Source organism: Cibotium barometz, chromosome 10 (assembly GCF_041138505.1).
Source record: "Cibotium barometz isolate CiBa-2024 chromosome 10, ASM4113850v1, whole genome shotgun sequence".
Lineage (NCBI taxonomy): Eukaryota > Viridiplantae > Streptophyta > Polypodiopsida > Cyatheales > Cibotiaceae > Cibotium > Cibotium barometz.
In genome coordinates, this window is record NC_141055.1 from 42,371,599 (window position 1) to 42,384,302 (window position 12,704).

The window sequence follows — 12,704 nt, forward strand, 5'->3', positions numbered from 1 at the left end:
TATTCAAAAAAAAAAAAAAGGAAATAACTACCAAAGTAGACTACTATTGGATACTTTCATAAATATTTTTTAATAAAAAGACCTAAAGACTAAAAAAGGGTCAAGTATACTCCATTGTAGGAGCCATTCTATCGAAAGGTAAATTGTGATGATGCCAGATTATTGAGAAATTGTTGTAAGCTAGAGAAGTTGAAATTATCAATGTAAGAACTTTCCTTTTATGTAGTTGAGGGTTTTTTTTTCTTTTTACACGCAGCTACAATAAATAAACATGCATGAGGACATACTAGCTATAGCTTTTTCTTTTATGTAGTTGAGGATTCTTTTTCCCCTCTTCCGCGTAGCCACAATAAACAAACATGCATAAGGACATGCTAGGTATTGAAAGATACATTCAAAAGGGGGTTTTAAATATTGCAAATGCTAGCAAAAGTATTTATATTTTCAGTGTAGCTAGAAAATAAGCATACATTAAAAAAAAATTGGAGAGAGAGAGAGAGAGAGAGAGAGAGATTACTTTACAAATGGCCACATGGCCACCATGTGATTTTTGTAATATATCTTCTATTGCGAAAAGAGAGAGAGAGAGAGAGAGAGAGAGAGAGAATTTATACATGAGGCATATTTCAATCAACCTCCACTTTATAGACAAAATGGCCTCAAAAATCTTAAGGGCTTTTTACAACACCCCTTAAAACAAATGCTCTTAAGGCAAACCTTCTTGCATACTCTCTTCCTTTCAGCCACTGAGCTGTTAATCTTTTCCATGTTTTTTTCCCAAAATCTTACAATCCCTACCATAAGCAAGCATATCAAACAATCCTTTATTAATTCAAAACTACTACTACATTAAGAAAATGGCAGCACATACACTTTTCAAACTTACAAACACAAAACACTGGTACTCCATAGTTTTTCATACTAGCAACAACACTTTAACACACTCAACCAGCCCTTTCAACAAAGATAGGAATCAACTCTCCATAGTTTTTCATACTAGCAACAACACTTTAACACACTCAACCAGCCCTTTCAACAAAGATAGGAATCAACTCTCTTATTCCCCATTGCAATGTGTTAGCAATGCCCCTCACATTCTGGCCTTCACACACATACCACGACCCCAAGAGAATTTCTGCAAAAAAACATTAAGAAGAAAAAGGAAAAGTGGCAGTTAGCAGCAGGTGAACCCTTTCCATAGGTTTTACTCAAAAGGCTTGCAATTAAGTGAACACTCATCAAAGGCTTACATAAGGGGAAAAGCTTCCATAGCTGATGGTCTCCTTTATGCCATGTATCAAGCACGAGGGCAGAGCCATTCCTTATCTTCTTATTCCCTTCAAATACAGTCAAATTCAGAAGGGTATCGCTTGCCGATCGAACAGTCTTGAAGCCCTCCCCAAAGTCCTGGCTCTCAGACCATAGAATATCATCATCTTTTATGTCCGACTGGTAATCCATCAAAAGCACCTGCCCAAAGAATATAAGGGTCATGTAACAACATGTAAGAACAGGGCCCCCAACGTTAAGCTGGATTAACTCAAACGGCGGTGGTGTTATTGAGGAGATCACGTGATTCTCTGAAAACATTGATCACGCACCTGCTGACCCTTTTCTTTGGCATGCTTCAGCACCTTCCTGGTTTTTTTGTTCACCAAGCTGAATGCCGGATAGCCAAAACTATCCTTCACTCGCAAGCCATACGAGGCATCCTTGATCCATTGCTGCGAAATAAATTTCCATCAGATTTTAATGTGCACAGTAACCTACATTTGTAGACTTCTAACAGTTTTTTTCACACATTACCCTTTCAAGATTTTGAATAGGATAAGAAAAAGATCATGGATTGACAAATCATGGCCCTAGGTGGTTTCACTCGATTAAGAAATTAGTATGAACTATAGTTGGTATAGTTTAGAGTACACTACAAGGTTTGGCATGACTACTCATCTCCTCAATGCACCCGAGAGTAAGCACATTTACATAGCATTACATCCACATAAGAACAATAAATCACGCATGAAAAGCTGTGCTGGGTCAATATAACATATGTTATGTTCCATTTTTGTAACTAAAGCTATTCCCAACGCTAGGACTACAAAACACAGCCAAAAACCATTCAGCACCATGAAAAAGATAATACTCAAGATGTAACCCACTGAAGAATAACACCATTTAACACCATGAACAATACTCTGATGTTCGGAGTGAAAGGATTTAATCATGCAAAGGAATGGAATCTACCTGTGCTTCATCCTCAGAGTTGGATTGCACCATCACAACAGAGTTGTGCTCCACGGCAAGGTTGAAGGCTGAATTCTCCTTGCAAAAAACCCTGACCAATCGTCCTTGTGGGAGCTCCAGGGCAGCAGAGTCTGTACGACCACCAAAAGACGACGAATCTGGGTCCGCTGCAGGGCCCTTAAGATGGGATGAGTATGGATCTGAAGTGTATGGGTCTGAAGGAGGTTGGGTGTTGTAAGTGTCTGCATTGTCATGAGTGTATGGGAGTGCATCATGATGGGTGTATGGATCTGATGGGGCATACACATCTGGGGCTTTATGATGATGAGGGAACTCGGGACGATGGTGAAAGCCTTGACCCATGTGGGGGAAAGGGGGAGGACGTTCAGGGGGGTACCCTTCGTCTTCTTCATCTCTTCTTTCACCATATCCTCCTTCACCATCACCATATCCTCCTTCACCATCTTCTTCTTCTGGGCATGGCCGCGGCGGGGGAGGTCTGTGGTGGAAATGAGGGCGATGATGCTCCTCTTGCTCTTCAGATCCATAGTCTCCGTAGCTTCTGTAAGAAGGGTCCATGATAAATCCTTAGGTGACAAGAGTGCCTGAAAAACACACAAAAGAAGCACTGCATTTAAGACTCAAACGAGACAGATGAAAAGAGAAACAAATAAACTGATGGAGATCAGGGGCAGAGGAGTAAGCTAAGGAGCTCACACGAGCTGTTACAGAGGATATCTACTTTCTGCAAATGCTCGCAAGGGCGACTATGGCAATGTATGTGTGTGTGTGTGTGTATTGGGGGGGGAGGGAGAGAGAGAGAGAGAGAGAAAGAGAGAGAGGGGGGTAGAGAATATCTGGAGGAATATCTTACCTGAGGAGAGGCGAGAAAAACAGCTCCCTCTGCTAGAGCTTCGCTACGAAGAGTCAAGACCTTCCTATATAGATATACATATCCCCATGGAATGATTTTGAGGATCCCCATCATAAACCCACCCCCAAAAAAAAAAATAACAAGAGCCCACCTCATCAAGTGTGTGTGTCAACAAAGTAGACCTTGTGCATTCCAAACGTGACAACAAGGCCAGTGCAATCTTGCTTGTCCATCTTCTTTTCTTCACCGCCCACCATCATGCTCAAGTGTGTAAATGCCCTTAGGGCGATGGTCTAAGCGGGCCTCGGAGTTTTCCATAGGCTATTTGCGCTGTGGGTGTGGCATTGCTAATCAACTAGTGTAAACGAGCTCATAAGGGGATGCGTGTTAAAACACGTCCACCGGAACACCTCGTAATATAGTAGAACTTATCCAATCTTACAGATAAAATCATAATTCCCAATGGGAAAAGCATGTCGTGCTCATAAACGATTGGTTGTTCAGGTAGTATTCCTCTCCAATACTCCCCTCACACAAGTCCTCCTCCCATAAAGTAGCTAAGAAGTCATCTTTGTGAATTTGAGATTGCCAAGGCCCATAACACCCAAAAAAATAAAAAAAACAAAACAAAACTTTTATAGCTTCGACTTTTTGTTGAAGGATTATGATATTTTTAGGTTGGGTATTATCCCCAAGAACATGCACATTATAAACAAACATAGTATAATCTTAGGACGCGTTAACTCCAAGACTGGCATTTCAATCGACGATAACAACATCCGATTAGTTCTAGAATTGCCACGATAGCCCCGTTTTGTCTTAAACATAAAGTAAAAAATATATTTATATCATTTTCAACAAAACACATAAAGTCTTTATGACTTTCTTAGTTTTCACATGTGTCTCTTGCTCCTTTCTTTCTTGTTCAAAATATGGCAACCTTGAATCCTAGTTTAGACAAGGGGGAGCATAATTATTTGGTTTAGGAGTGTGTGCCTATTTTTCTAAGGCCATTTATATAGGTGCAAAGTTTGGATAATTATATAAGGTGTAAAGACTAAATACAAAGTGAATTAGCATGCACTGAGAGGTGGGAGATAATGCTGACTATATATCTTTATGACCCCATGGGAGATAGTGCCGAGGGTGAGAGTGGGAAAGATCTCTTTTCAATAGGTGTACTAATAAATATAAGCATTTTTCAATAATAGAAGTCACTTTGCCTTGCCAAATCTCTCACACCATGTCCAGTCCAATGCCCTTTGACTATTGTGGTTAGAACTCCGATTTTAACTAACAATAAGAGATCCATTAGTGTCTCCTGGGAGGAGAAAATCATAATTAAGTTTGATGCCTTGAGAAGGTGTGTAAATTTTTTTACAGTGTATTGCATAGAATGAATGTTGGACCAAAAAGGAAGGAGGAACACTCTACTAGTAGCATGGAAGTTGGAGACACATATACATGATCTTAGAGAGTCTTGTCTTGCATCACATGGAGGTTGGAGACACTAATAAATGATCTTGGATGATTTGTCTTATTGAAAGAAGATCAAGGTCAAGCTTGTGTGTAGGTCAAGCTTGTGTGTAGGTCAAGGTCAAGGTCATTTGTGTAGGTAATGTGAAGCCTTGGATTAGTCCGCCATAATGTAATGATGTAGGACCTATGTGCTAGAGAAGGCCTTGGGTTAGTTTGTCATTATGTAATTATGATGTAGGACCTCTACAATAGATAATCTAGGATTACTAGATCAAGGGGGGTGTTAAAAATATGATGATCTTGAATCCTACTTTAGGCAAGGGAAGCATAAATCTTCAGTCTATGAGTTTGTGTTTATTTTTGTAAAGGTGAGTTGAATGGGACAAGATTGCAAAGTTTGGATAATCATAGAGAAGGTGTAAAGACTATATGTCTTTTATTAAAGTGAACAACATGTATGTGTACATGGAAAATTGAGAGATGGAACTTCAATGGCCTATATACATGCAAGTATCTTTTGAATAATACAAGTCACTTCCTTAGAAATTTTACATACTTAATCTTACTAATATTTGTTTAAATCAATCTTAATTTTTAAGCCTATGTATGGAAAAGTGAGAGATGGAAGAGAGAAAAGAGGCTCTTTTCAACGGCCTATGTACATGTAAGAATCCTTTGCATAATACAAGTCACTTTCTTATAAATTTTACATACTTAATCTTACTAATATTTGTTTAAATCAATCTTAATTTTTAAGACTTTGTCAAATCTCTCACTAACAAGATCTTGGTACAAGGGGAAATATCTCACCAAAATTGAATGACATGTGCCAATAAATCAACCATGGCAAAAGAATACGAAAACATATAAAATCATGAAGAAATTAACATAACACAAAGCATTGCGTGCAATCTTCCCCCTTACTCCCCTCCCCAAGATGAGTGACTCCACTTTCTACATGCTGGTAATTTTGATATTTCTTCCAAAATAGCCCAAGAGCCATAAATATCTTTCCTTACAAAATTGAGCTTGTCTTTTATAAAATCAACCATAAGTCTTGCAACACATGTGCACAAATTATTACATAGCCCAACTATACAAAATGGGTAGCGGGCATAATAACAAAATTTCGGCTCGTGGCCAAATAAATGAAATAACTACGCATGATACTAGGTGAATGCCAGGTGAGGGTACTCACTTTTGTTCACTCTCACTGAAAATAGGACATCCATGCAACGAGCAAAACTCTCAGGCAGGGTATCTTGATCAAGATATCAGCATCAATAATTACTTAACACGTGCCTCCCAAGCCAAAAGCACAATATCTCAATCGAGATACCAACAACCGCCATGCCAGCTGGCTCGGAGGAGTTATCACCATCCATGTCACTAAAACAAGTCACCGCTATTTGATTATCTCAATCAAGATATATAGGCTACTAGTATCCACGTTAATGCCACAATGGATCCCGCTCGACTTGCCCACTCGGATGTACATTCAGCATAACCAGTGATGCCATCTTCACTATCCATGTATCTAGAACGAGATATGGAAATGTGATCTCGACCATTGACTTACCTCGATATAGAGATAGTGAGTTGTGATCTCATTCGTTCATATACCTCGATCAAGATACTAAAATGCGATCTAAGCCACACACCCTAAAACCATGCACAGTTCCAACCGAACTTCCCTTAGAAAAACACATAAAATACTCCCTCCAGCATTCTGGCGTAAGACAGTCCTTTAAGAAAACAAGGTTTCTATGCAAGTTTTCAGTTTTGATTTTCTTTTGAATATAATGAGTATATCTTAAATCCATATCCCAAGACTTTCTGATCGCAGGTCTGAATTCCAAACAGAATTTCTCGAATTTTGTAACCTTGATCCTCACATCAAAATCAAAGGGTCTCAACTTAGTTTCAGATTCGATGGGTGATTTGAGTGAACTTTCCTGAACTGGTCACATCGTCTTTTCTTGAAACTGACGAAGGAGTTATGTCTTGGTCATAGTTTGATTCAGGGTTTGAGTCTGGAAAGGTTCTCCCTGAACTATCTTTCTCAAAGGGTAATATTTCAATTACTACTTTACTGAATTTCACTCATTGAGTATTTGCTTAATTGAATTCAAAACTAATCACGAATTCCTATGAGGAATAAATTAATCATTTATCTAAAATTTTGACTTCGATAGAGTTTCTGAGTTTTCTCATTACCATCCTAGAGAATATGAAATGGTAGAATTTTCTCTCACAGAGTATTTACTTATTCATTTACCAATATTCATGGGATTTAAACATAGGATTAAAGAGAGCTCTTATTTTGATATAAAAATTCTGTATGCATCTATTTATGCATAAAATCCAACTTCTATGGAAATATCACTTTTATATAAAAGAAAATCCTTTTATGCATAAAAATCAATTTTGATGAAAGTAACGCTTTTATAATAAAAAAATTCTTTTATGCGTCTATTTATGCATAAAAATCAATTTTGATGAAAGTAACACTTTTATATATATAAAAATTCTTTTATGCATCTATTTATGCATAAAAATCAATTTTGATGAAAGTAACACTTTTATAATTAAAAAAATCTTTTATGCATAAAAATCAATTTTGATGAAAGTACCACTTTTATAATAAAAAATTCTTTTATGCATTTATTTATGCATAAAAATTAATTTTGATGAAAGTAACACTTTTATAATAAAAAAATTCTTGTATGCATCTATTTATGCACAGATAAGGCCTTTTGAGCACATTATAATTTATTTCTAATGCACCTTCTGAAATTCTTTTTGAACGTCTATTTCGAGGGAATTTATTTTAATAAGATGAGATATTTTTTCATCCAAAAATATTTAAAAACTGAATCACCTCTCTCTAGAAGATTTTCTCTCTCTAGGCCAAAACAGGTAAAAACAAGATCTTTTATATTTCTGAAGAGGGATTTGATTACAGGGGAAGATACTGGACTTCTTGAGAGGCTGGGGAGGAATCTTATATCCTCTCCCACTTGAAAAACACAAGATGTCCTCAGCTCGCAAACTGGGGGTAATCCCGTAACAGTTCGGCTTCTTTCTCCCCAGGTGGCATCTTCAAAAGGATAGAACTTCCATTTAACCAATAATTCTCTCAGAATTCTATTCCTGAGAACCTTTTCTCGAACATCAAGGATTTCTTTAGGTTGGAGTTCTATCCTTGGGTTGAAGAAGTTAAGATTTCATCATCAAGCACATGATTCGGGCTTGGTACATACTTTTTAAGTAGGCTGACATGAAATACATTACTTTGAGATGAGGAGGTAGAAGAAGTTCGTAGGCTAAGTCACCTACTTTCTTTGTAATTAGATATGGCCCACAATATCTGGGGGATAACTTCTTGTACTTCCCAAGAGAGATAGAGAACTTCTTTTGGGGCATACTCGAATGAAGACCATATCTGCTTCTTCGAATTTTCTGTCTGTCCTCTTCTTATCTGCATACAGTTTCTGTCTAGCTTGGGAAGCTTTTATATCTTTGCGAATTGATTGCATCTGCTGCTCCATGTCGTCAAGCATCTGTCTGGACATCTCGACCCTAATCAATGGGTCGGACCAAGTTAATGGAGTTAAGCAATCTTGTCCATACAGAGCTTTGAAAGGGTTCATCTCAATACTTCGGTGATAAGAAGCATTGTAGGTGAACTCGACAAGGTGCAGATAACTTAGCCACTTCTTGGGTTCCTTACCACCACAGCATGACCGAAGTATATCTTCGATTACTTGGTTTACCCTTTCTGTTTGATTGTCGGTCTCGGGGTGGTAAGCTGTGCTGAGATCCAAGAAAGTTCTTACTGCTTCGAAAAATGCAGTCCAGAATCTTGACGTGAATTTGGGGTCTCGATTACTTACTATTCTTTTGGGTAGGCCATGCAATTTGAAGACTTCCTTGAGGAACACTCTGGCCACATCCACTGTAGTGTAGGTTTCTTTTACTGGAATCAGATGGGCAATTTTGGTTAGTCTATCAACTACCACGAAGATGGAGTTGTAACCTGATTGCATTGAAGGTAATCCAGTAATAAAATCCATACTGATGCGTTCCCACTTCATGTGGGGGATGTCTAATGGATGTAACTTCCCAGGCATTTTTACTCTCTCGGCTTTGACTTTCTGACATGTCAGACATTGACGTACATGATTAAGTACATCCTTTTTTAGTCCAGGCCAAAAGAAGCTTTTCTTCACAGACATGTAGGTTTTGATGAAACCTGGATGTTCTGTAATAAGGCTGTCATGGGCTTCATTTAGAATTTGACCCTTAGTTCCCTCATCATTAGGAATGCATAGCCTGCGATTATAATACATAATTCCATCATCCAGGCTGTACCCTTGAACTCGGTTCAACTCCTATGGAGTTTTACTTTCCTGCATAAGTAGGGTAGCAATAGGGCCAAAGAATCTATCGTGCATGATCTTCTCTCTTGCCTCATTAATCAATGGATTTGACACCACTGTAATTGCAAGCAAGGAGGTTTTTTTGTTGAGGGCATCTGCTACCACATTTTCTTTGCTTGGGCAGTACTTGATTCAAAATCAAATTCCTGCAGGGTTTACATCCACCTTTTTTGGCGCATGTTGAGATCCGTCTGAGTGAAGATCCACTTTAAGCTCTGATGATCTGTCATCAAAGTGAATCTAGTGAATCTTTGACCCAGTAGGTAATGTCTCCACAACTTCAGGGCATATACTACTGAAAGTAGTTCCAGGTCATGGACAGCATAATTTCTCTCATGCATTCTGAGTTTTCGGGATTCATAGGCCACTGCATGACCTTCCTGCATGAGTGCACCTCCCAGGGCAAAACCACTGGCATCAATTTTACTACCTCAAAGGGTAGAGAGAAATCTGGCAACTTCAGAATGGGATTGGTTACCAAGGCGGTCTTCAGCTTATCAAAAGCACTTTGGCACCTGGCAGACCATTGAAACGGGGTATTCTTTTTGAGAAGATTAGTCAGGGGGGAAGCTATGAGAGCATACTTTGGTATAAAAATTCTATACCAGCCAGTCAATCCCAAGAATCCCCTAACTTCTTTCACTGTTTTTGGTTCAGGCCAATCTATGACTGCTTGGACTTTTGCAAAATTTGGAGAAATTCCATCTTTGGATACCAGAAATCCCAAGTATTCAACATGGTTGGCAGAGAAAGTGCATTTGCTCTTTTTTGCAAAGAGTTGGTGCTTCCTTAGAATCTCAAGAACTTTTCTGACATGAGTTTCATGGTCAGCTGCATTCTTTGAGTGAATTAGAATATCATCAGAGAAAACAAGAACAAAATCATCCAAGTATTCTCTGAGAATGTCCTGGATTAGGCGATTGAATGTAGCTAGGGCATTTGTCAATCCAAACGGCATGACAGTGAATTCATAATGCCCTTATCGAGTATTGATGGTTGTCTTCGGGATATCTTGCTCATTAGTCCTGATCTGATAATACCCTGATTTGAGATCTATCTTTGTGAAGATTTGGGCTCCACTTAGCCTGTCTAGAAGCTCATCAATTCTGGGGATAGGATACTTATTCTTAATTGTCAGCTGATTGAGACCTCTGTAGTCCATACAAAGTCTTAGCGTTCCATCTTTCTTTTTCTGAAAGAGAACTGGTGCACCCCAAGGTGAAACAGTGGGTCTTACAAACCCTTGTTCTAATAGCTGTCTTAGTTGTTCCTTGAGTTCGATGGCTTCAAGAACTGGCATTTTTTACGTGCACAGGGCTACTGGCTGAGCGGGGGTCAATTCTATCACATGATCTACTTCCCGAATTGGAGGCATCTCTGTTAATTCTGCTGGGAATAAATCATCATAATCACTTAACCATTCAGGTTCTTTAGCTTTTAACTTTGAGTCTACTAGATTCATTTTGACAACATAAATAAGTTGCTTCTTTCTAAGTCCTTTTAGTAACTTAGAAGCTTTTACTAATTGCAGACTTGGGGATCCTGAAATTCCGGTTCCTTGAACTTTGCTTCCGTGAAGGTCACGGGAAGGAAATGGTTCCATTATGACAGTGAATGTCAGCTTGATTTTTGTGGAGCCAATCCATTCCAAGGATCCCGTCGAAAACTCCCAAAGGTAGGACTCTGAACTGACAGGTAGTTAAATTCCCATCTAGATTGAACTGAATACGATCTATCTCTCAAGGTGAGTGAAAAGAATCTTCCCACTGGCCAATTCAACTTGCATAGGTTTCCTTGATTTCTGTTCTAAGACTAGCTTACGCAAGCATCCTTGGGAAATGAAAGAATGAGTACTGCCTGAATCAATCAAAAGCTTAAAAGGCTTACCTTGATACTCAGCTGGAGTATGGATGACTGAAAATTGGCGATTTGGCCCTTGGTTTTCAATTGCAGCATAAATCTGTCCTCTTTCCTCTTCCACTACCTCAGCTATTGTGATTGCTCTGGCTGCTGCAGTCTGAGGCGAAACTCTTTCTCTTTGGTTGCCCCGGTTATGGAAAGGAGTTCTGAGGCTACTCTAGACAGAGGCACATGGCTGAGCTGGAGTTCTCCTGGGATTTTCCCGATTTGGGCGAGACGAACCCTGATTTGACTGATACGAAGGGATTGGTCTGTGCACTCTGGGTCCTTGACTTCCCTGTCCCCTTGACATGGCAGGAGTCGGGCAGTCTTTCAGTTGGTGACGAAAACCCTAGCATCCAAAACATCGGTTCTCACTTCTGAGCTCGTCCCTCTGAATCCTTGAAAGAGGTGGGGCTCCTGAGAAAGTGTTCTGGGGGAAGGGTCTTCCTTCACTTCTGAATCTTCCCGCATCCTGATTCTGAATTGGGCCTTGCTGCCTCTTTGGGGATGGAAAGTTTGAAGTACTTCCCGGGGTTTGGAATCTTTTAAAATTAGAGGGTGCAGGCTTCGGCGGGACCTTAACTTCAAAGGCTTTGGCAAAGTCCTTTGCCATTCTTACTGCTTCGGCCATTGAGATAGGTTTGGCATTCTTTACTAAGGTGTCCAATGGCTCATTCATTCCTCAAATGAACTTGGCCATTAGCTGCTCTTCATCCAATTGTGGAGAATATTTGAGGAGAAGGGCAAAAGCTTGATGGTACTCTTCAATTGTCTGACTATCCTACTTTAGCTCCAAGAACTCATTCATTTTAGTTTCAAGGAAGCCCGGAGGACAAAACCTCTTTCTGAGGTAAGCTTTAAGATCGGTCTAGGTCTGGGTATTTTGGTCGAGACGGTTAGTCTCGCAATGATTCCTCCAAGCGACCCTGGCCATTTCCACAATCTTTAACCTGGCGAGAGCCATCTTGCTTCTCTCATTGTAGCCAGTTACATCAAAGTATTCTTCCATAGCCTCAATCCACTTTTCCACTACTTCACCTAACTGTTTTCCTTCACCCTTGAAGGGACCAGGTTGGGATCTGGGCAGTGCTTTTCAAACATCCGGATCTAATTCTTCGAGGATCCGGTTTCCTTGCACGGGCCGTGTGCCTCATGACTCTGACAAAACGAGATTTTTGTCAGCTTAACTTTGACAATAGGTTTATGATTATTTGATTTTTGAGATTTATCTTTAAACAGAAAATTATTTCATCATACTTCTTGAACAAGATTAACCATATTCACAATCATGAAAGCAATTTAGATTTTTTTTATAACAAAACCTCATTTATTATCAAAAGTTTTCGATATATACATAGAGCATCACGACTCCAAAGTCACTGCCTCAATTGCGTACGCATAAAGAAGCAAAATTGCGAAGGAGATAAAACAATCCATTGACAAAAACAATTATTGACAAACAATTATTGGTTACAAATGTCATAGCCAGACAAGTACTCACCCACCCATAATTGAATGCCTTTCTTAACTTTTGCTTTAGAATACAGATACATAACTTATAAAACAATCCATTGACAAACAATTATTGGTTACAGATGTCATAACTCAAAATTTTCATCCAGTTCCTTGTTTCTCAAAAACAGGTATCACTCTGGACTCTCCGTCGAGACCAGCGGGTCAGCAATGAGATCCAGTAATAGATTACAATAATTTTTCGTCATCATACATATATATCTTCCACGACATACGCATGGGTGTCCTAA

General features: G+C 39.1%; 1 protein-coding gene across 1 annotated transcript; it reads right to left on the minus strand.

Annotated features, from left to right (window-relative positions):
* Positions 1–810: 810 nt before the first annotated feature.
* On the minus strand, positions 811–3,258 carry LOC147634925 (uncharacterized). Its single transcript, XM_086804191.1, has 5 exons — positions 3,119–3,258; positions 2,245–2,849; positions 1,602–1,724; positions 1,251–1,470; positions 811–1,135 (listed from the first exon to the last, which is right to left on the minus strand). Coding segments are annotated over exons 2-5 (924 nt in total). The 5' UTR covers positions 2,824–2,849; positions 3,119–3,258; the 3' UTR covers positions 811–1,133.
* Positions 3,259–12,704: the final 9,446 nt, after the last annotated feature.

Bases quoted from the DNA above. Each gene is read 5' to 3' on its own strand.
- LOC147634925 (XM_086804191.1), bottom strand. From the start codon at position 2,823: ATGGACCCTTCTTACAGAAGCTACGGAGACTATGGATCTGAAGAGCAA. The intron at 1,725-2,244 runs GTAGATTCCATT...TTTATTTCGCAG, and splicing joins ACTCTGAGGATGAAGCACAG to CAATGGATCAAGGATGCCTC. The intron at 1,471-1,601 runs GTGCGTGATCAA...TTCTTTGGGCAG, and splicing joins CCAAAGAAAAGGGTCAGCAG to GTGCTTTTGATGGATTACCA.